Raw genomic sequence first — 24571 nt, forward strand, 5'->3', positions numbered from 1 at the left:
TCCCTTCACGAGACACTTGCGAGTAACCTCTTGGCAGTGGAATAAGCATTACAAAACCGGCAGCAAAAACTGAACAAACAGCTACGGATTCCTGGAATATGGTGATCAAAGTGGCGATTCAAGGAAGGAATCCTACTGCAGCCAGGAAAAGCTGCAACGCAGGGACTAATGGAGTAAAATCCATCCTCAGAACCCCACAGCTGTCACACTGCTTTCCTCTGGTGAGCCTCATCTTTGCAATCCTTTCAATTATCTTCCTAGCCACCCTCCCCTCCCCCCTTTTTATACAGTGAATGCCTTCACAAAGAGGTCTCATGCCAGCTCGGGGCTGTACTGCCGTAACTAGACTTCCCCAGATCTACCCTGCCATGAAAGAGAGATTAGCTGAAAGGGAGAGAGTATTCTGAAAAATTTAACTAAATCCTGAGGTGTTAGCGCAAGGAGCCGGGGGTGGCAAACCACCATCAAGTTTTTGTTCCATTGCAACTTCTTTATCTTGCTGGTTAGTGCCCAGGAGAGGCTTTCTACCAAAAGTGCTGTTCGACATGAAGATCCCAGCTGAAATGTGGAATACAATCCCCTTTCTCAGATAAGCCTGAGGTGTGTGCTGCTGCTGGAAGAGGTATCTAACTCCAAGTTACCTTTCACTTTGCAGATAAAGAATCCAATGGCATTAAATGGTGGAAGTAGTTTCAGGCCTAAAAATCAGTAATCAAGTCAATTATTTCACTGCAAAACGCGGATTTAATTAAAAGCCTTCAAACGCCACCCATGTCTGGCTGTACTGCTCTTTGCGAGAAGCAGAATCGAGCCAGGGCTGGGCTGCAAGAACGCAATGGGGCAGAACAAAACCCAGGTCTTTTAGCCATTTCTGGAGCTGCGGGGAAGGTTGATCACTTGTTCAGGAGAGCAGCCTCACGTAGTCATTTACATTTAAAAGCTTTCGCCTTTTTTTTTTTTTCTTTTTTAAGGTAAATGTTTCCAAACATGGAAACAAGAAAACTATAAAGAAAAATGAAACCAGACTGGCCCGTTTGGGGATTCAAAGAGGTTATAATATGAAATATGGGCATAGTGGGATTTAATAATTTTAAGATGTAGAAAATAAAAGGGCTACTACTAAGCACCATTTGTTTTGTTTTTAATGTCTCTATCTCGTTAAGAGTTTTGCTTACAAAGAAGCTGCAGTGTGCAGCAAAGAGGGCTTTGAATTCCTTGGACTCCCTAGTTAGGTGCTACTTAAAAAAGGAGGAAAACTAATGAAGAATGTGGACCCAAAATGATGAGAAATTACCGTTATGTCATTTCTCAGGGTTGCTTGCTCATAAATAGCAGATATCTGTGGCTTCTAGCAATATGGGAGTACGTCACAGTTAATCCTCAGTCTTTCTAGGCTTTTATGTCCCTGTTTAGTGATAACAAGGGGCAAGCAAGTAGTGCCATACCTCTGAAAAGTGGCTGGCACACCTGTAGAGTCTGATTGTAAATCCAAATGCCATCCTGCAGCTGCAGAAGCAGACTAGAAGGGCTCAAAGCTTACCTGTGCTTCCTCTGTCCTAAGGCTTTTGAGGACTAGGCTGGCTCTAGCACAAGCCAGCCCAAGCCCCAGAGCAACCTGCCTGAGCTCGCAGCCCTCACGCAGGGTCCCCCAGGAGCTGTGTCCCCACACCAGCAGCTCTGGGCCGTGGCACGGAGCTGGCCCCGCACTGCTGAGGGGCCCCTCCAGCCTCTCTTGGAGCCGAGGATTGTTTTACAGCCCGCTGCTGCTTCAGCGGGGCCACGGGGCACTTGATGAATTCCCTCCTCCGAAGAGGACGTGACTTGCCCAGGGCCACAGAAAGACTGTGCCAGAACTGGGATCAGGACTCTGCAGTCCCCAGGTGCCAGACACGTGCTTGCCTTAAAACTGAGCACTTCATCAAACCGTAAAACCCAGCCAGATGGTGATTCTTTGCTATTATCTGGACCAGTGCTGGGAGGCTTAATGTGTGCAAGGCACAGCGAAGATCTGGATTCCAGTTTCTGTGTCTAAGGCTCAGAAGCCCAGAAAATGGATCCAGGTTTTAGACCTAAGTGCTGCTAGAAGCTTGAGCGTGTTTGAACCCAAGTTCTGACTTTGGTCCATCTTTCTCATGAAAGGTGTCCACCTCAGCCTGGACCCACCAGTTTCAGCGGGGAATTTCATTCTTTGGGAAGAGGTAGAGGGGTACGAGACTCATGGACTGGCTACCTTCGTCAACCTTATTCTGGCCTGTGTCCATGGACCTGGTAGAACTCCACTTTTCGGAGTAGCAAAGACTGCTGGAATCAGCCAGTGGAACAGTTTTGCCTCTCAGCAGTCATTGAAGATCTCACCGTGTGGACTCGGGAGACGAGCACCACCTCTTTGCCATAGACACATATGAGTGTACGTCCCTAGGAACACCAGGACTCTTAAACTCTCTCCAAACCCAGGTCAGAGCCAACACAGAGATTTTTTGCAGCTGGGATTTTTATATGGCTTCATTCCTGTCTCTAAGAAGTCAACAGTGAAGATTCCTGCTGGCTGAGAATGGTTTGGGTTGGGAGGGACCTTAGAGATCATCTAGTAACTCACACGGCCACCCTGCGAGTGGATTGGGGTCTCTGTTCCATCTTCAGAATAATCCTTCCGGGCTCTTGAGCAGATCATTGCTCTTTGCATCTTGCTGGTGGGGAAAAAAAAAAAAAAAAAAAAAAAAAACAAAACAGCTCTATATTTCTCCTAATTACAGTTTCTCCTTTATTCACTTATTTCCCGAGGCAGATACCTCTGAAGTGTTTGCAATGACCAATTCTTTTTTTCTAATAGCTTCATTTTGCATGTCTTTGTCCCCTCCTCACAGTCAGTACATAAACAGAATGTTAGGTCCAAATCAAAAGCACCTCCCTGCTGCTAACAGCAGCAGCGACTTTGTCTTTTATTGCCATCAGTTTTGGGGAGCTGCTTTACCTACGCATCTGGTGTGTGGTAGTCACTGCCCACTCAGACTTAGCAAACAGCAAAACATTACGGGCAGAAAAATAACTCAAAAACTAAGAAGAAAGTAAATTAACATGCTGAACAGTAAAGTCCTAGTTTCTTGCAAAAACTGTTTTCTAAGAATGGAAATAGTTTTACCTTTAACTCAGAGTGAATTGAAAACTGAACTCTGCGTTCAAGCCTCGCCCAGCCAGTCCCAGGCAGGCACTGAAGGTAATGCTGCGTGCTCCAGGCGGATCAAAAGAAACTCATTATCAGCCAGTCATCTAAGAGGATATGACAGCTTCACATCCAGTTGTTTGGCAGTCTGGAATGGTTCTTTTCCATGTCTGTTGTCTATAATAGCTTTTAGGGCTGGCTCTTCTTCCAACACACAGTACAAATCCTCTGGTAACTAGTACCAGCCACACACAACAAAAGCCAGCTAAATCTGGTGTAAGCTCAGGAATCGATGACTCCTTGCCCTTTTCTCATACTGAAGTCAGCAAGAGACTCACATGCCGACTCTTCTGGGCAGCAGCCCCGGATGCTGGGATTCTGGGCTCCTACGGCCACAGATACTGTGTGGACCTGTGGGACCAGCTGTGTGAATTCCCTTCCTCCAGGCAGGTTGAAGCTGACCAGCATGAGCAAGAGGTTTTCCCTGGTCCCTTCTGGCAACACTGGCACCACAGATCTTCACAACGCTGAGAACTGGAGCCGAGCAAAATTCCTTTCACAGGCATTCATAAAATATCACTTCAGGTTGCCCAACACGCATCTTTGACAAAACTTGGCTTCAGACATCTCTAGAGTTACGTCAAGCCAGCTGCAATTAATGTTACTTTTCTTTCTGACTAAGAAGAAGGTACCCCCTGCCCGGTGCATGTGCAGTCCATCATTTGCATGCCTCAGCCCCTCTGCTTGTTTTCTCCCAGATACCTGCATATGTGCCTGCCCTAGCCACTTTCTCTTGGTGCTTGTGTCAATTCAAGCCTTTTGAAGGAATCAGTGCACATGTTTACCTAGGCAGCCTTTTGATCTTCTCCTTCTTCCAGTTCCTGCAGCTGTCAGCATCACGCTCCCAAGCACATACACGGAGTTGATTCCAGAAGTCTTCTGTCAGCTTTCTCCATATCCTGTCCTTCACCTATGTGTACAGCTTCCTAAGGGTCATTAATATATGTAAAGTAGAGTTAGCATTTCCTGTGCTGATAATAAAGGTAAGTGGGAAAGGGAAGCCAGTACCAAAAAAAAAAAAAAAAAAAAAAAAAACTTCTATTTTTTCTTTCATGGTATTTGCTCGGTAAGTGGAGAAAGAAGAAACAGAGTAATAGAACTGGGAAAGAGGGCAGCCAGAAGTGTTTGTTCGTTCTGAGACAGAGGCTGCAGGCTTAGGCAAGTAAGAAAATATGGAACCGCTCACAGACTGCAGCCTCTGCTAAAATAATGAATAGTCTCACTATGCATGTGGCTGCTGCCAGCAATCCTACAGTCTGCTGAGATACTTGGGATCCAAAAAGATCCCCTGAGCCATCAACCCCAGATCCCTGGTATTGCAGATGACCACATTATATGACTCTTTTCACAAGCCACTCACACATTACTAAAATTAATGTAGGTTCTCATCCCCGCTAAGCCAAGAGAAAACTTCTGTAGAACTTCAGCCTACTGTTAATAAATGTTTATACCCTTTTGTTCCCATTCCAACAGTGTTGTTTTGTTGAAATAGCTCTTACTCCTTGGTATTTACCCCCAAAATATTTGTTAGATTCTGAAACTTATGTTTAGAGTCTAGTACCAGTTTAGGAAGCTTATGGCAAAGCAAATTTGTGTGGCACAATCAACTGCAGAATGGAGGACAGTCATGGAAACCTGTTTTTGAAATAGTTCAAATTATCTGGGCTATAAGTTGCTGTGAACTGTCTTATCTCCACTCTGTGTCTGCTTTGCGAAACCAGCAGCCTCTAGGAAAGGCTTTCTGTTCCCTTGATGACCCTGTCCTTCTCTCCAAGTACCTGCACAAGTTCATATTTGTCTTTCTTGAACAAAGGTGTTCCTTGCACAATAGCATCAGAGCCTCTCTCCCCTTTAAATACCTCATCTGATGCAGCATAGTGTTATCCTGTTTATTTTATGGTTTGTAGATGGTCTGCGTAGACAAGAATCTGGAGTGAAAATTCCCCATTGTATAGTTTTTGCATCCTTGCCAAGACCTGCCCTTTACTCTGTATCAAATCAAATCCTGCAGCTGACATTTTTGAAAGAAAGGCTAGTGCCATGCAGTCGTTCCATCTGTAAACTTCCAACTTGCTGCACATTAACTTAACCAGATTTTCACAGGAGGAGATGCCCCGCACTTTCAGAAGAATGATCTCCTTTATTAAGAGTCATGTGGGATATCCAGAAGCACGAGATGCTTTTATAAAAATGTGAGCAAAACCCAAACAAGTAACAATGAGCCGTGGAAGGACACCAGAGTGATCTGACACACCGAGGAGGGGATTAGGAGAGCAGGAAGATGCCAGCATTGACATATTCCACAAGAACGTGAGGATAGGCACTAATCTGGAGAAGCGGGGTGTAAGCAGATCGCAACAAGCACCCCCACTCTGACGGAAGCGCTGCTGATGGTGCTGCCCATGCACCGCCTCATATAGACCCCACATAACTTTGCATTGTTAAAGAACTGACCAAGCCTCCAGCCTGTGCAAAATCCCAGTTGAATCCTATCCTCACCACCCTAGAAGGAGCGTATCCCCCTGTTCACGTATCCTATACTGTGATTTTACTGATCAGAGGGACAACAGCCACGCAAGAAGCCGCTCCTTGAAGCTTGGAGCAGGTAGAGCAGGCTTCCCACCAGCACCACCATAGGTGTCCCCCACCTGCTGCCTACTCTTCTGGCAGCTGGTAACCTCTCCATAGGCTGCTCCCCACAGCACTGTTGGAGCTTTCTGTATTTTACAGCTAACACCGATTTCTAAATCCTTTCAGGGACGACCCCATACTCAAGGCCTACACCACCCCTGAGGTGTCCCCACAGCAGGTTTGGGCCCTGCGCCTCACAGGCTCCCCTCAGGGAACGAAGCGAGAGGAAAACACCAGTAACAAAAACAGTTTAGAAATGGGGTTGGAGGCTTAGAAACCGGGGGGGTGGGCGCTGGAATGGCCTCGGCTTGGCAGCTGCAGCCAAAACCAAATTCAGCGCCCTCCCCGGGGCCTGGCACCCTCCCTGACAGGGCTGCCCCTGACAGGGCGCTAATGGCGGTGGGCAGGCAGGGGCAGGCCAAGGGGGTCTGCAGGGCTCTGGGTTGTGTCCCCACAGTGTGTCCCCACACCATATCCCCACAGTGTGTCCCTACACCGTGTCCCCATGCTTGTCCCCCCACACCGTGTCCTGGCTGGGTGCTGCCAGCCCTGCCGGCCCTGCCCGCCTCAGGGTGTGAGGGCACTGCGACCCGCCAGGCTTCCTGCTCGGCAGCCTCGCCGCTTGTTTTGCTGTGGGTTTTTTCTTCTTCTTTTTTTTTTTTTTTTTTTCCCTGAGGGGGGGCAGTCTGGGTGTTGGGAGGGGAGAGGGGGAGAAGAGTGGAAAACGTTGGCTCTGTCCATGGTCAAAGTAATTCAGCTATAATCCCCCTTTCTCTTCCTCTCCTGGAGCCCTATTCATATTCTAATCACAGCTTTTCCTTCCCTAAACCAGCCACTTTTATCGCAGCCCCAGCTTTGCACTTTTACTTCCACTTCCAGCACATACAACCGCACGCAGAATAAGCAACTTTTCCCAGCCTGGCTCCTGCCCCCCCCCCCTCCCTCCGCGACGCCCTGACCCTAAAACCGGCATCCTCGGGTTAGGGTCCGTGAGGGTCTGTTAGGGTCCGTTAGGATCCATTGGGGTTTGTTAGGGGCTGTTAGGGTCCATTAGGGTTTGTTAGGGGCTGTTAGGGTCCCCCCTGCTCCCCCAAGACACGAAGCTCCCTGGGCAGCCAGCCCCGGGGCCAGGCACCGGCACCGGCCACTGGCAGCTTCTCCCCACACACCCCCCTCTCTGCTCCTTCCCTACCCACACACGTCGCCCCTTTTTTTTTTTATTATTTATTTTATTTCTTTCCTTCTTTCCCGATAAACTACGCTCGCAGGACGTTTGGGAAGCTGTGCGGCTCTAACGCCATGTGCCCGCGCAGGAGGAGGAGGAGGAGGAGGAGGAAGAAGAGGAGGAGGAGGAAGGAGGAGGAGGAGGAGGAGGAGGAGGAGGAGGAGGAAGGAGGAGGAGGAGGAGGAGGAGGAGGAGGACGGCCGCGGCCCCAAGGAGCGCAGCCCCGCGCCTCCTGCCCGTTTGAAGATCTAAGCCAATTTTGATCCGGGGCTGTAATGAGCCAAAGGCGTTGGGTGGGGGCCGGGGGGGAAGGGAGGAGTGGAAAGGCCGCTGGAACTTTAAATAAGAAAAACGTTTCTAATGCTCTAATAGAAGAGGGAAGTCGAAGTGTTGGGATTGCGTAGATCTAAGGCCCCCCTTTTTGGAGGAAAGCTTTTCTTATTCAAAACAGCATCACAATGGGCTTCACATTGAGCCTTGCCACATCCCCATCTGAGTAGCAGCCATTCATCAGGCTGGCTGGCCTATCAATGACATTTCTCCCATCAGGGCTTCTATAAAATGATGCTTTTTCCCATGAAACATCCGCAAACATTTTGACGGGTCTGGCTTTGCCCTGCTGGATTACGGAGTGTCCCCCTCTCCCTCTCTTTCTCCCCCCCCACCCCCCCCCACCCAACCCCACGATCTGCCTCTGCCCTCTCCCTCCCCACCCCGCTCCCTGCCCCTCGCCTGGCTCCGCGCACCCCTGAGCTGGGGCTCTCCGCACCCCGGGACCTTGGGGCTCCCGTCCCGTCCATGGGAAGAGCATGCATTGTGGGTTGCTGGAGGAACCCGATATGGACTCCACAGGTAAGTGCCCCCCCTCCGCTCCCCCTCGCCCGCCGGGGAGCGCTTTGCAACTTGACAGTGGCGCCGGGGACACAGCGGCCGCAGGGTGCGGGCTGAGCCGGCCAGAAGCGACGCAACCGAGGGGCTTTCTCCTTTCTTTCCCCCTCTCCCATCCTTTTATTCCTTTTTTTTTTTTTTAATTATTTTTTTCTTTTCCTTCGGCAAACTAATCCCTCTCCGCTTCTACTTTTAGGCGCCCGCTTAGGCTCGAGCGGAGCCCCTCAGAGGAGCCCAGCCCCGGGCTCGCCTCGTCCCATCCTTGGGGGGGGGACACGGGGACACGGGGACACGGGGGGTGCCGCTCCCCCGAGGGCCCAGCCCCGACGACCCCCCTCTGCCACCCCCGGGGCCGTGTCCCCAAGCAGGGCCCGGCCCCGTGGCGACCCCACAGCGGCTCCCGGCCCCTCCGCATCGCTCGGAGCCCGCTGCTCCCCTTCCCCACCGGCCCAAACCCTCCGCAGAGGGGGCACCAGCAGGCCCGGAGCCAGCCTCCAAACCAACCTCGGCGATCCCAGTTTATTTTATCAGCCCCCTCCCTCCTTCCTTCCCTCCCTCTCCCCCTCCCTCCATCCCTCCATCCATCCCTCCTGCCCGGCCACAGCCTCCGAGGGGGCGCCTGGAGAGCAGGACCGGGGTACCCCCGACGGCAGCCCCCCAGCAGCCCCCTAAACCCCCCACAGCCCCCCATAACCCCTCAAAGCCCCCCACAACCCCCCCACAAACCCCCCAAAGCCCCCCGAGCTCCGGGCCGGCCCCAAGCCTCTGTAACGGGGCACGCCGGGGGTCGGCGGGGCACGACCCTCCCCGCTCCGCTCCCCTCCTCCCCAGGCTTTCCCAGCCGTCGGCCCCAAAAGGGCGTTTTGCGAAGCGATTTTAGCGAGGCGAAACCGAGAAGAGTAATTAATTAAAAAGAAAAAAAGAAAAAGAAAAAAAAAAAAAAAAAAAAAAAAAAAAAAAAGGAAGAGATTAAAAGAGGGGAGGCTGCCCTGCGCGGCTGCTCGAGGGGCCCGGTTTTGGGGCGCTGCCACCGGTGGGGGCTGTCCCCGCGGGGACCCCAAAGGCCCCTGCCCGCCCCAAAACAGCTCCGTTTTTCTTTCTTTCTTTTTCTTTTCTTTCTTTTCTTTCTTTTTTTTTTTTTTTTTTTTTCTTCTCTGCCCTGCCCCAGAAGCAGCTCCGGGAGTCCCGTCGGCGGGCAGAGCCCTCGTCCCGCGGTGCCGGCAGTGATTTAGGGGCGCTTATAGGGCGCTGCTCATCAGCCACCCCTTCGGCCGTGCGGAGCAGATGGCCCAAAAAAGTGGGGCTGCGCCGCTGTCGCATTCAGGCACCTTCACCCCCCACCCTTTTCAGGGGGCTTAATCCAGTTAGCTTTTCTCCCGAGTTTCGCTCGTTAGAAGAGCCTGTGGCGGTGCGGGGGAAATCTGGCTTCGTCGGGGAAAAAAAATCGTGGTTTAATTTCTCCTTAACGGGTTTGCCTCGCCCCCCGACCCCAAACCTCCCCCAGCGGCCTCAAAGCCATCACCCGCAGCTCCCCCGGCCGGGCAGCGGCTGCGGGGCACCGGGGGGCTTTTTGGGGGCGCTGGGGGGGGAGACTTTTGGGGTGCTGCACCCCCAGAGCCCCCCACCCGCCCTGTCCTGGGATCCCCTCTCCTGCCCCGCGCCGTGCACGGCCGCAGCCCCCCCTAGTGACACGGGACGGGGGACGGGGACGGGACGGGGACAGGGGGGACACGCGGGGGTCCCGGGGCCGTGCCCCGCCGCCGGAGGGCAGGAGGAAGGCCCGAGGAAGAGGAGGCTCTTCCTCGGGGAGCAGCCTCGACGGGACCCGCCGCCTCGCCCCCCGCATTTGACGGCAGAGCCGCCGCCGGGCTGGGAGAGCCACAGGTCTTAGGGACGCGCTTTAGGGTTTCGGAGCCCGTCCAAAATCCTCCCCCCATAAAAGCGGCACGAAGCCTTTCCGCGCCCGGCTCGGGGCTGGGTCCGATCCGGCGACCTTTCCCATCAGCTTTGCCATTTAAAGAGCATCTGGCGTGCGAGCGCCGGCTGCGGGGAATTAATGGCTTTCATATCCCGCTGTAATTAATGAAATCGCCGATATTGATAATAAATCGCTGGACGCTGCGAGCCAAAGCAGGGGTGACATTTGAGAGCACCCGCCTAACACTCAGGAGTGAACTCCGAGGTCCGGATTTTTTTATATATATATATATAATTATTTTTTTTTTGATCCAAACGAGCTTTGGATTTCGCTGCTGCAAATTGTTTGCTGCGCTTACTGCAGCGCAGTTTGCTAACAGAAGAAGTTGCTCTTGTTTTCGTTTTCTCCCTAGCTAATAGGCGAGCAAAACTGTGATTTATTTTTGCCCCGGGAAATTAAAAAATATATGTATTTACTGCTCCGAGATTTGCGTTTATAAAGGCTCTTACCTGCTGGGCAGTTAAGAAGATCCTAGGATACTTCTGAATCCTAAATTTGATGCGATACAAACACGCAACACCACTGGTTCCTCATACAACCGGACCTGGCTATTTGCTTTATGTGACCACGAACCTTATACGATTTCACACGTGGAAGAAAGGGAACAGAAAACCCAACAAAAGTGTCTCGGTGCCTGCTGGCCGTGGCGTTCCTGCAGCCGGTGTTAGTGCGGCAGGGCCCGATCCTCGGCAGGCAGAGCTCGCTGTCCCCAGCGGGACAGACGTGGGGCTCCCAGCATGTCCCAGCGCTAGATCAGGTCCCTTAGGTCCCTTCCTCACAAGGATTTATTTTTATTTTTATTTTTTTTTTAAGTTTGTAAAATCTGTGGGTTTTTTTTTACAAAGAGGTTTGTAAATTGGCCAAAATTCTCATGAGCTAAGAAGTTCGTCCTAAGTTTGGCACACAGGAAAGAATGGTTTTATGATTTATTAGTCTGCAACCGAATTAATCCTAAAATACTTGGGGAGGGTGAATTGCGGGACTTTTCAGTCTGTTATTTACCTGCGGGGAAGGAAAGCTCTTTAAAGGGATGGAAAGGGAAAAGAACTAAAACAAGATTTTACATAAGAATAGCTAAACAACGGCAGGAAATTATTTTGTTTATTTAAGTCCCGGTTTGGGGCTTACAGTCCTCAAAATTTTACTCGGGTAAAACCCTGATTAAAGAAGTGGCTCCAGACTCGGGCAGACTTTTTGCCTGTGGGACTGTAAAGAGCCCCGCAGCCTCGGTGGCCGGCCACAGCCGCACGTCTCCTGCGGCCACCACCGAGCGTTTCGCGAGTTGGAGCGGGCAGAAGGGGGACATCCCCTGGGACACCGTTTCACTTTGTAGGATTTCGCCCCGGCAAGACAGATGACATCGTGGGAGCGCTGAAATCCGCGGGGTGGTGAAACATCAGTGCCTCTTCAGGGGCAGACTTTTGAAGAGGCAGCCTTAAACACAGCCAGGGCTTGGTGCCCCGTAACAATGCCTCGAGAGCAGCGGCGGGCTGTCATGTAACTAACACAAATATAAGGTCAGTCCTTCGGGGGATACTCGATGGGGCATTAAAGTCCAAATAATTAGCTCACCATCCCGCCAGCCCCGAGGTTTGTGAATTTTCTGAGTTCACCCACTTGTCCGTTTCCCCGCGTCGGTGCTGGATTTTCCATTTGTTTCATTGTGTCTGAAAATGAATGCCCCGCACGGTCTGGCCCTGCTGGAGCCCGGCGGCCCAGCGGCCGAGGGGATTGCATTGCTAAGGCTGGGGTTAGGGAGATGGATAGCATAAAGGGCATTTGATGGCTGAGCGATCCCATAGATAGCAAGAGCAGGAAGGAAGAGTACGAGGTGGCGAGGAAGGCAGGGGAGGCCTCCGCCGTGATTTTTTGTTGTTGTTTCTGTATTAAAATCATGTTTACAATCATCTGTTAGGTCCTACAGAATTGTGCACGTGTGCGGGAGAGTTTCTGTGGGTATTTAAAACAGTTTGCTGGTGGAGACGGCTCCTCATCCCATGCCTTCTTCCCCACGAGGGAGGGAAGCACCTGTTGAGGTGTGTGCCTCGGGAAGGGCAGGTGCGTGGGGTTAGCTGTAATGATCCCTCCTTAGGGCCAGGAGTGTGCAATAACCTAATTGCCTCTATTTCCCTGGCATAACCGGCAGCCCTGTCCTGTCTCTATTCCTATTTATTTTCTCCCAGGAGGCTAGACCCAGGAGCAGTTTATCAGAGTTGAAATGCTAACTGGTGTCAGAAATGGGGCTGAGCCGCACAGGCTTACTGCAAGAGCCCTGGTTTCATTCCCTGCATATAAATAATGGGTTGGGATAAACATCCCGGGCCCGTCTGATAAACTTGAAATCAAAAAGGTGGAGAGGGTTAAACAGCGCCCCAGCTCTTGCTGCACCCAGAAATGAAGAAAAAGCACGTTTGCAGCTTCAATTGCCTCAAGGCTGAAATGCAGGGCTCAGCGCTGTCTCGTTTCCTTCACTTTAGCTGTGGTTCTGCACTTTGTTGCCTTTTATTGGTAAGTGAACTTAATTTATCTAAAATGGAGTTTGTTACAGCAGCCGAGCGGTCGACTCGCAGCTACGAGTGACAGGTCCGCAATTAATTAGCGGCTTATCCCGGGCATTTTTGCGCAGGACCCCAAATATTATGGTGAGGGGAAACAATACATTTCGGATAGCTGGAGCAGCCTGCGAAAGAGCCACTCGCTGAAACATGCGGTGTGGGGAGAGAGAGGGGTGTTGAGTTCAGAGCAGCAGGCTGGCTCCTCCAGGCATGCAGTCAGTAGACGTAAAACTACTTGTGCTCACCTTCCTTTTCTTCTCTTCTTAAACTTTTCCTGGTTAGAGTAATGCTGTCAGGCTTCCTTCATCCTATTTTCTTCAGTGCAGCTGTTCTCGCTGGCTTGCCTACTTGGGGCAAGGCTTATAGATGTGTTACAGTGAGCTCGTTGTATAAAAAGCATTTTATTTGCATGTAAGTTTGCAAAAGAGACCCCTAAGTCAACCAAACAGCGTAATTACCATTTTCTCTGTAGCAGGTAACAATGCTAAAGGAGTAATGTACATTTTTGTTGTTGCTGCTGCTTGCTTGCTTTCCCTACAATGTTATTCCTTGCTGAATTATGTCGGAGGTGCTGGACCAACCTCAGCTGCAGCTGAGGAAGGGCGGTGTGGAGGGGGAGCCCGTTTCACCAGGGGGGTCTCACGAGCTGGGCAGCCAGTGCTGGGAGTGACCACCTGTGTCCTGGGCCCTGGTCCCCCATGGTGACAGCGATGTAAACCTATTTCAAAGGCCCCACAGAACATCCTGTCCCTAACCCATGTCATTTTCCAGTACCCTGTAACGAAGGCACAACCTGCTGCAGGAGACTAAAAGCTACCCTGTGTCAGAGGACAGGCAGGAAGGGCTGTGTGTTTTGCTAAGATGCTAGGATCCTGAAGAAACAGGTCATTTGTTGAATAAACTACCTGAATGTTCAGAGAAAGTAGACCCAATCTTACCTTTAAAGGAAAAAAAAAAAATCCTTAACAACCTGACTTGTGTGATTTAACCTTAAACATGTGTCAGGATGTCCTGTTTAAGCAAATGACTGTTTAATGTTGTTAGCTTTTTGCAGCATGGCTTGTAGGTGCTCTGCTCTAGCTGTTAGCATCTCCAGTGCTCAGAGGAGAGTAAAATGTCCCTCTACCCCCTTTAGAACCGAAGCAGCACGGGGGAAAAAAAATTCCTGGCTGTTTCTCGAGCGTCAGTGGCCTGACAGACACCATAAAAAAGTGGAGCAAGTAAATGTGGACACGGAGTTCTGCTCAAAGTCTGGGCACAGCCGCGGCGTGCTGCCCCGTGACAAGATGTGCCAGCTCATGCAGTGGGTTTTTCCCAGGTCCATCAGCTCACACTGTGGCTAAAGGGAAGGGGTTTTGCCCTGTAGAGTGCAAGCATGGCACGAGAGCCAGAGCAGGAGCTCCTGCACAGAGTACGACAGGTCTGCAACACACATCTGGTGCACATTAAGGGCGGCTGCTTCTGGGCTGCAGCATCGGGGTGGCAATGGGCACTGGCTCAGAGGAGGAGTGCTGAAAAGAGACCTCCAAGGTCTGCTGTGGAGCAAGGTGAGATTTGCTCCGTGCCTCATGCAGGCTGAGAACAGGGACACCCAGCCGCCTGCTCTGCTCCTCTGCTTCCCCTTCCTCCCAAGCGTTGGCAGCAGCAGGTCCCGCTGGTCTAGCGCAGGTTTCCCAAGGTTGGAGCTGACATTCCTCTCCTCAGCGCGGAGCCACACGGACAATACTTGTGCAGGGGCCCCTCTAATGCAAACATTTTTTTTTAAATGAGTTGTGGTAGGGGCAGCAAATGGCCTCCATTGAAAAGAGGTGGGGAGAACTGGGGAGGATTGCATTTGCAGAGCATTTTAATCACATGGATGGAGCAGTGTGTTCACCTCTCCTCCTTGCTGGGTCATTTCCACTTTGAGCTCTGCAAACAGACCATCTATTGAGCAGTTAGTATTCAGTGCTGAATATTCAATACTAGACTCTTGTTTTGGTGAGTCTTAGGCGAAAAAAAAAGGAGGAGGAAAGAAGACTTCTCTTTTTTCTCATGTTCCCTCCCTGAGTTTGCTTTGCATATTGTTCAGAGGAGACTGGAGGCTTCTCAGAAAAGCCAGGCTCCTAGTTTTAAAAGCACTGGTCTAGTTTCATAGTACTTTCTAAGGGGAGGGAAGAGACAGTGTCAAAGGACCTAAATTCATACAAGGTTTAACTGTAAATCTAGGCGCTTTGGGATGGAGCGAAGACTTCCTGAGCTTATTTGAGTTGTAAACTTCATAGCCCCAAATGCTTGCTCTATGTACACAGGTTAGTTCTGTAAGGACCCCTTCTCTGCTCATCTTGGCACACAGATATTCTCTGGGTGCACTTTGAGAGCTGAAAGAAACAGTGCTCACTATTTGTTTCTCCCTGGTTAGAGCCATGTTTGCTCACAAAATGGTTGTGAGCAATGTAATGGCCGCATCCTATGACAGTAGCGAGCGGCTGCTGGGTTTGGAGTAATGTGCATGAAGTGGGGAAAGTGCCCTCAACTTCTGTAAATAGTATCTCTTTCCTTTGATTTACTCACTTCTTCAGTCAAGTGCTTGTCTCTTTCTTACTGCTGTGGGTTTTCTCTGCACACATCTGTCTGTCTTTTTCTCCTGCTCTTTTAATCTTCCTGACTGGACTCCATTTCTGATGAGAAATATTTACTGCAGTCCCATTCGTTTGGTGTGTGACCTCTTTGCTCCCCATTTTCTAAAACTCTCTTCTCTACAGTTACTTTCTTTCCTCCCTTCCTTTATTTTCAGTCGTGTCCTTTTCTTTGCTATTCTTCATTTTGCTTACTTTTCACCTCCTCTCCAACAACCATCCTTCTCCCTCTTCTCTCACCTCCCTGAGCCCCACAGCCAGTGCCTCTTGTATCTCCCACCAGTGTCTCATCTTGCTGTTTTGTCACCTTTGCTGGTCTGTCTTATTGATGTGCTGCCATTTCTGTGCCACGTTGGCTTTTCTTCTGGGTCCATCAGCCCCTATGGCAGAAGGAAACACTTCTTGAGCACCTGATGCAGATCCCGTTTCTTGCCGAGTCCCATGTTCCCCTGTTGAGCCAAATGACCAGCCCCATGCACTGGTTAAGCAGAGCTGAGCTAAGGGTTTGAGGACTCTGTCTTCCTGTGCATACTGGTGAGCTGAGGGACCATGGTAGCAGCAGGGAGTGTCTAACCCAAAGAGCTAGTGAGCAGAGACTGACTCCTGCTGTAGGGTAGGGGGACCAGGGACATTGGGTTAATTATGCAGAAGTGACCGCCATCCTCTGATGAGCTCTCTAGTGTGCCTCATATTAATTGCATAGCATAAGAATTCGATGAAATCTGGGGCAAAAAGGGCATTAAGAAGCCCTGTGCTTCTTTTTGGAAGAGAATAGGACTGGAAGCAGCCAAGAGGCATGTCTGAGTTTTCTTGGAAGGAAACATTGTGGGTAAATTGGAGACAACGATAGCATTGATATTGCTTCATGCAGCAGACCCTGAAGGGCTGAAGCTCTACACTTCATCGTGCTCTGGAAGAGTGTGCTCTCTTTGCTGTACAGGAATTGGTGCTTGGAAAGCTCACAATATGTGTGATCATCCTGCTGATGACAAGGTTGGCTCTATGTTGCACAGTTGTGTAGATCACGTGCTCTGGAGAAGCTGATCTGGTCAGGTACTGGTGTCATTAGCTTAAATCACCTCAAGTGAAAGTGAGGAAATGTCACTGGACCGAAACTGGTTTGGGCGAGGTATCTTCACTCTTAAATGGGGAATGGCCCTGACACAGCAAAAAACAAGTGCTAACTACTGGGCTGGTGAAAATTACTTCTCAAAGAATAACGATAGACAGCACGTGTATTTGACCAGGAAAGAGAAAAGGCTACTCATGATTAACATGCATACTCAGTTGGGAATATGCTAGCAATATGGCATGTGATCCCAACGAAGGGAACAGATAGCACTTCAAAAGTCCTGTCTGATCCAGGGTAGAGGCTGCCCTAAATGCCAGTATCGATGTGCAAAGAAGTATCATATTCTAGGATTCACAACTGTCTTGATCTACGTTAAGGATACATCTTCTTAATGAGGAGTACTATGCCCTGTTGCTGTAGTACTTCAATGAATGGATCACATTTAGCTGAACGTCTGCAGAGTAAACACAGCATAACAAGAAAGCAACATTTCATAAATTGCAGTTTTCATATCCATGTTTTCTGGATGGGTTAAAAGATGAACTGTGGTGCTTTCTGTTTATCAGCTTAAACAGGTAGTGCCAATTTTTTAATGTACCTTACCAAGTGGCTTAGCAGGAAGATGAGAACTAGGAGCATATGCCAGGCAAAACAAAAGAGCTCCCAGAGATTCAAGAAAATCGTTCTTTGCTCTCTTATGATATCATGACATATCTCACGATGTTTCACCAGAATCACAAAAAAGAACTAAACCATCCCTGCCAATGTCTAGTAAGTGCCCTGGACCAATGTCCATTAACCCTGAAAGAGTTCCAAGGGAACTGCATGCCAAGAAATGAGAACAAAAGGGATGACTGCAACAAGAGCGCCCAACATTTTGCCCTGTTGGAAGGGAAATAAAGTTAGATTAGCAAACAAAACGCCAAAGTATCTGGCAGCTTGTCAGGCTAGCGGCTCTACCATCTGCACCAAGGCCATGTGTCACTGTCATCCCTGAGGAGCAGGTATCTTGGAAGGACAGGAGATGGCTATGTAGGACCAAGGAGGACACCGAGGGCTCCACTCCTGTGGAGCCTGAAGATGCTCCTGACAGCTCGCGCTCACTGACTGAAGGATCCGTGCCCTGCCAGCCGACAGCTCAAAATGAGGCACCAAGGAAAAAATCAAGGCTCTGTGTGGCAGGTCTACCTTGGCAGTCAAAGAGGAGCTGTTTTGTGAAAAGGAGTGTCTAAGTGATGGAGAACTGAGCGGGAACAGTGCTTGGAAGACAGCCCTCTTGGTCTTACAAACTTTTCATTTGCCAGTGGAGAGGAGAGATTACATCATCTGCTAAAGCCTAAAGCTTAGAAAATCCCAGTGTGTTTGATTAGCTGTCCTTAATACCTTGTTTTGCTTTATTTTAGCCGATTTTGGTAAGTTTAACACCCTCCATGGGAGCCAGCTGCTGCCAAGCCCTGTCATGTTACTGGTGTTCAGTTGCTTATAGCATTGTGCAGGGGCTAGCGTAGGAGATCTTTCTCAGGTCTTGGTTTTACAGTGGTCTGAGGTTTCAGAGAGAAGGTGATCTTTCTTTGCTTTCTTTCAATTGGGTTCTTTAAATGCTTTGAACATGCTGCTGCAATCAGCCCTCACATCACACCAGCAGCGTTACGTTTCACAGGTGGCAGATGTACAAATAACCAGCAGTGATGCACTGAAAGGTGTGGGGAGATTCGGAGCATGAATCCTGCTTCTTGTCAGAGCAGGCATCATGTGCAGCAGGTACTAGAGCAGGCTTTCAATCCTGTGAAGGTCAGGCTTCTGTTTTACCTCCTAATCATTACCCCTACAAAAAGGACTAGTCTCTTTTTGCTTTCGAGAGACTGTTTTAAACCCATGATTTGTCTTCCAAGATGATATAACCAGTTGATCCAAGACACTGAAGAATTATTAGGAATAGGTTTTATTTGCATCAGAGAAAATATGTAGGGTTTTTTTTTTTTTTTTTTTTTTTTTTTTTTTTTTTGCTTTACTGTAATTCATACAGCAACAGAAATACTTAGAGACCTGGTTAGAGATTAGATTTGCCCCCACTCTGAGGGCTGGTCAAAGCAGACAGACTGTTCTGATGGGGCTGAATTCAACAGCTGTAGAGGTTGGAAGTTTTCTGTCCACAGCAATGGTGCAATACAGACAGCAAGAGTGAAGTGTTTGTCGGGTGGTGGCATGTTTCAGACTGCATTCAGCAAGATAACCTCTACAGAAAAAAGCCTTGATGTGTCATGCAGATCTCAGCATTTATTTGGAGACAGGTGATAGAAAAAGCTGTGAGGGTGGTGAGGGTTTTCCTATAAAGGATAGAATATCATCTCATCAACCCCACACTAGGCATGGGAGGTTCAATGACCTCCAGTCAGTTCCTTGAACTATCTCAGGTGCAGCTTTCACCTGCTAAATCTGCTCTTTGCAATCCTTCCCTTTGGCCTAGCAGGCTGGGTGAGCAGCTAAGCAGCACTGCTGACCAGCTCAGTACCAATGCTTGGCAAAGAGAAGCTGCAGGAAGAGATGAGTAACTCTTCCCTCGGAGAGCAACAAGCAAGTAACTCAAGGCGGTGTTGAGGCTCTGTATGCATGAGAGGAGTTTCTTCTGTGACAGGAGCTTGTGAAATTGTCTGTCATCACATCTGAGTATTCATTTTTCCAATAAGGTCTCTTGTAAATCCACAAAAACTTTATGGTTCCTTTGTGATTGCATCGCCTATATTTTTGCATACCCTTGCTCACAGCTTCTATTTTTTTTTTCCAAATCTTCCTTAAGAAATTGGGGGGGAAATGACAGCAGAATAAAAAGGAGTCTGACTTGTAGCTGTGCCCTCCAAGTTGGTACATGGCTCGGGTAGTAGTCTGGGTCCTGGCAAACCTGTTTCTTATTCCAGAGGTAGTTCTTTTTCAGTGACAAGTGAACTTTTGTAGAAGAAATCCTGGTCCCTGTGCAGACCACAAAGTAAACTGCCATGCTTGTTGGCAAACTGCTCTAATATTTGGAGTATGGGAGCTGATCTAGAGCTGACGGATTATGAGAGGGATGCCTGTGCAACTGCTGGGGCCATGGTGCAATAAGTGCTCGGTGACTGTGCAAACTATGATACTGTGATTACCAGAAACCTTGTCTATCTTTCTAGAACATAGGTGTTTTCATCTAGTACAACTTCAGTAAAAAATAGCTATTCAAAATGATGCCAGTCTTACAACCACACTCAGATCACAGGTTAGGGCATAACTGGGTAAAAACATTACAGTTAGTACCACTGTATCATTAAGAGGTGAGGTGAAATGCGGCACATTCAATGACTACAGAGTTTCATTTACTCCATAAAATCTTTTAATCTGCCTTCAGGATACACACCCACCCACTGGGCTGCATTCCGTGGCTTTGGTGCAGGGCATGCGCTCACCCCCCAGCTGTGTCACACAGCTCCTCCAGCTGCTTCTGCCATCCTGCTCAGGGCTGAGCAGGACGAGGTGGCTCTCAAAGGCCAGAAGAGTGATTAACATGAGGGAAACTGGTGCTGCAGAAACACTCAGCCCTCCTGGCAGAACAACACAGCAGCTGCAGAAACCAATGCTGGCTGCAGCCAGGCCTAGCTCTTTTTCTCTGCTACACCATGCACCCAGGTGGCCTTCGTGCTGCTCTTGCTATGGCCAGGCATACATGGGAGACATAATGCTTGTGAGTTTTTTCTCCTCTGGGCTGCAGATACCTTAAGCCAATAATCATTATACAAACAAGACAGAGTAATTATCTCATTAAGCAGTCAATATGCAGGCCTCACTGCTGTATTCTCCCCTTAAATGAGGCTCTGTAGGGAGAAGGCCTTTCAGAAGTGTCTTCCAGGAGCAAACTCCTTTTTCTGAAGGAGATCATTTATTCAACTAATTTGTCAAAGATCTATTAAAAAAAAGTTTTTGCTCCTCTTTCCTGATAGTTCATGGAAGCTTCTGCCACTGACAAGCTCTCATGTGCTTGCTTCTATTCTGGGGCTTCCCCAGGCCTTCCATCCTAATTTGGTATCGAAGCACTGCCTAAATATGTTTGTCAGGATGTAGAGAAGAGCCTTGGTAACCAGTGGGGATGAGAAAAAACAGGTCAAGTTTCGACCTCCTAAAAACAGGTTGAGTTTAAACAAACTTTTGTAGTTAAAAGTATCGGTGGACGCATTTAATGGAAATATTCTCATTCCTGAGGCTCAGTGGATTTGTCAGGCTTGGCAAGGTTAGGACCAAAAGAGAAGAGGGCTGGAAATAGTTCCATAAGCTTTTTTTAAAATCCATCCTTCAAAAGCTCATTGGGAGCAATTTATTTTTTGTTTGTTTCTGTCATGATTATTCTCAAACTATTTTGTAAGAAAATTGACACTGGCAAAATTACTGTAATTTGATAATCTTCTCTTTTCCTTCACACTGGAATCCTGCAAAAGATATAATTTATTTTAATTCAGTGGCTGAGGGACATAGTTGTGTGCTTCATTCTTATTTACTTTTGATCCTTGCAAAACTAAATAATTGATACAGCACTTAAAGGTCTCCCTTCAAAATGTCATTAAATGCATCTAATTTGCATTCTTCACTAATAAGACTGTAATAGTTTCCATACAGCATAACAGTACGGAGTTATCAGTGTATGACTATACTACACTTTACTGTATATTAATTAATTACTTTTGCCCAGATGTTTTTTAGCTAGTGCTGATCCTTGCTCAAACCATTGTGCTGGTATGACTGAGGGTATCGTACGCTGGGCCTCAGGGTGGGAAGGAGTCCCACGGAGCAGGGAGGTGAGATGCCCTAGGATGTGATACACTGAAAGCATGGTGAGGAAAAATATGCCTTGAGATGTAGGGCTCTCTCCTGCTCTCATGGGCACCAACCACTAGAAATTTGGATTTTTTTCATGTTGTTTTAATGACCCAGTCTGATAATGGGCTTCTACTTAATTGCTGCTTGAACCCTCCTCCGTGACTCTGACTGTTCCTGATATGAAATCCTATCTGTGAGAAGTTGGAGGTACCAAAAGCAATAATTTGGGCTCTAAACATATAAAAACTTCCATACCATGTAACCTTGTCTCTCTAAAGTAGAGTGTGATTGGCATCAGCCTTAGCAGCAAGTAATGAAACATCAGTCTAGAGGTGCCACGGTTGTGCACCTGAGTGGTGAGAAGAAGAGTGCTTGGTGTGCACAGGGCTCTGCCCGGTGGCTTCATTATGCTGCGGCAATGTTATTAGCTCTGAAAGAACTTCTAAAAATCAGACTTAATGTTGGCTTTATATTTTGTCTGCTCTGAGTCTATTTTTTTTTTTTTAAAGTAAGGTGCTACCATATCTGGCATCTGTGGACTCCTGAAGGGAGTATTTTCAATTTCAACAAAACCAGTTATATTTTCTCTTAATGCCTGAGGGCATTCTTATTAATATTGGGAGTTAAAAGCTTTGTAAGAACTTTTCTCTTTATACAAACAGTAAAAAAATATCTACTTATTTAATGAAGGAATTTCTTAGAATACTTGTTTACTTTTACTTTACTTGGTTTATGAGAATACAGCCTTTAAAGAGTTAGTTGGTGTTGCCACATTTTGTCATCTACCAAATAATTTGACAAATTTGCCATAAACTCCCTGACATTTTCACTCAAAAGAGTTAGTTTTCTTCATTCTTTGCCGCCAGACAGGTCATGTATCTTTTCAAGCCTGAAGAATTTCTATCAGCTATTTAAATGCAAGGCCACAAAGACAAAGCCAGACTCAGGCTGCAGCGAGCCGAACTGGGGTGATTCAGGACCAAAGTAGTTGCAGCACATAATTAAACTGTAACCGTGCCCTACTCCAGCGGCATTATAGCTTGTAGTGTAAACTGCCTTCCTTACTGACGAAAAGGGGTGTATAAGCAGTGATCATAGCATGTGAACAAGGATGGTGACCAGAGAAGTGCTGTAAACAACGCCTAAAAACTTTATTTCTACTCCTCAGGCAGGGAACGTGACTAAAGATGGCTGCTGCCAGTTCCCTGCTGCCGAGGGAAGAGGATGAGTCCCAGCTTCCCAGCTCTTGGTGCCGGGAGGAAAAGAAAGGGCAGAGCTGGGCATCGGTCTCTCCTTGGCGCTAATGGCAGCCGCCTTTGCTTGTGCTCCCTGCAGCTGGGCTCAGAGCCAAGGGAATTATGTACGGCCATGGCTGTGTGCTGAAAGGAGGAGGAGGAGGTAGGGTAACCTTTCTCAAGGCTTCTTGCACCGCTCTCTGGTGTTATTCTCAGCAGCAGGTTTCTCGTCACCTCATAGCGACATGTGAAAGATATCTCCAGCTTAAGGTACTAAAACAGGGAAGGAGAGATGCTCTTAGTTCTCATTTAGGGCAGTAAAGGAAATCTGGCACAGAGTGGCTGTGTTGTTGTGTTGGCCCTTGGACAAGGGGGTGGTACGACCCCAGCCGAAGCAGCTGAGCAGCGTGAGGAGGGAAAACCTCAGCACTGCACTGAATTCCCCACAGGTTTGGGGGTTAACAGCTATGCGGGAGCAGGTTAGACAGCGTAGGCTTTCCTGGTAAGTTTTAAGTTGAAGTGTCAGTAAAAGTGTTTTTTATACAAGGCCATGTTGAATTCGATGGGAAAAGAAATATCCTGCACTTCCCTGATGATCAGCCAGATTAACTCTGATTGCCCATGGATTCGTCAGGATATCTGCTGCACCTCAAAGGGCCAGGCTACAGGGAGGAGGCAGTGCGGTCGCGAGGCTCTGTTGGCACGGTGAGGTTTGATGGTGAGCTGATACCTTCTCTAACCCACACAGACAGCTTCTGCAAGAGACCAGGCTTTTGCTGTCCTGTTGCACCTGCTGCTGCCGTGGGCTTTCTCATGGCCTGCCTGCTCTGTGCAGGTAGCCTGACATGCCTATGGAAAGCAACCTGTGTCCGCTTCTGTCCCTTTGAAGGTATCTTTGCCTTTGTCAGATTGCTGACAGCGAGGCCTGTTTCCCTTTATTTCTCATGTGTGTCTTTGCTCTGTGGGGTTCTTTCCTGTTGTAAGTTGTGGGGTTACCTTGCAGCCTTCCCACCTATCCCTTCCTTTTCTTACTTTGACCACAGTGAGCCCTGTGAATATAAGCCCACCTCTGCCTACGTGTCTGCCCTTGAATGATAATGTTATGAGGGGGGTCAGTTTATCGTAGCATTATCCAGGGATTCCAGGCAAACCCAAGGACTCATATTTCATCTGTTGTCCAAGGAGACACCTAGGAAAGTGTGACTTTTGCCCTGAAGACCTGTAACAGTAAATTCCATTGAGCCTGGTGCATCCTCTAAAATCATCAGGGGATGCGTGTTACAGCTTCCAGAAGAGGAACAGCAGAGTTGAATCAATTTAAGACCGTGCCTCATCTGACTGTGTGTGTAATACATAGGAAATGAGAAAAGAGGGAGGAAAGGAGCAGCTGAACACTTACTGAGGAATGACAAGCGCTCTAGTAGTTCGAAAGCTCCTGGCATGGTACCTGGGGCTCATACCAACCTAGAAAAGATCTTGGTAGAGTCTCAGACTGGGCTTCAGCAAGCACAGTTTGAGCTCCACTGTAACAAAAATTCACATGAATGATTGATTTTACACATGCGAACCACCATTGCAAAAGCAGTGGAAATACTCAGGTACATATGTCTTTGCCAGACTAAGACTTAAAAGTTAATGCAGTTTGTGCATTTCAGTTTCCCCCATGAAATAATTATTTTTTAATGCAGCATGTGATGGGAAGGAGAGCGGATATCCTAAAGAATTTTATTATGTGCATGGAAGCATTTCAGCCTCTGTTTAAAAGGAAAAAAAAAAAAAGCAACATGTGAGTCTGAAAGCAAGAAAGTGTTTTCCTGCTAAAGAACTTCTGACTGAGCATGTTTAAACAAATGCTTCACAGGACCATCTGTTGAAAAAGAATGCTCCATTTAATTTTGTGTATTAGAAATTTATTTTCAATGCAAAGACAAAACAAAAAAGAGTAATTTTGTTGTTTTGCAGAGAGTTGGATTGAACGATGTCTCAATGAAAGTGAAAACAAACGTTATTCCAGTCACACCTCTCTGGGGAATGTTTCTAACGATGAAAGTAAGTAGCTTTTCATTAATTTAAAGTGCGTGTAAAAGTATCCGAGTGCTAATTTCCTGCTATATATGCTGCCACATCCTCATAATATTTTTTTATTAGGTATTTTTGAAGAGTCAACTCACTGACACATCCAGTAGTTTTATCAATGTTTTTGCTGGAATATTGGTTACTTCCCATTATTTACAAAAAAGTAATGCAATCTATGAGTTAAAACATCCAGAAGAATTTGTGCGTCCCTGAATAAAATTTGGATGACCTCTAAAG

The 24571-nt window shown here is 48.1% G+C and overlaps 1 protein-coding gene across 1 annotated transcript in view; it reads left to right on the top strand.

The window, feature by feature from the left end:
• Positions 1 to 7885: 7885 nt before the first annotated feature.
• Positions 7886 to 24571, top strand: part of RFX4 (regulatory factor X4) — a gene marked incomplete at both ends in the record, with an annotated part of 90444 nt that continues 73758 nt past the window's right edge. Inside the window, 2 exons of the mRNA XM_082753063.1 lie at positions 7886 to 7928; positions 24221 to 24307. Of these exons, the coding sequence (XP_082609189.1) occupies positions 7886 to 7928; positions 24221 to 24307 (130 nt within the window). The remainder of the gene's footprint in view (positions 7929 to 24220; positions 24308 to 24571) is intronic.

Source organism: Aythya marila (genome assembly GCF_965140915.1).
Source record: "Aythya marila genome assembly, chromosome: 1".
Taxonomy (NCBI): Eukaryota; Metazoa; Chordata; class Aves; order Anseriformes; family Anatidae; genus Aythya; species Aythya marila.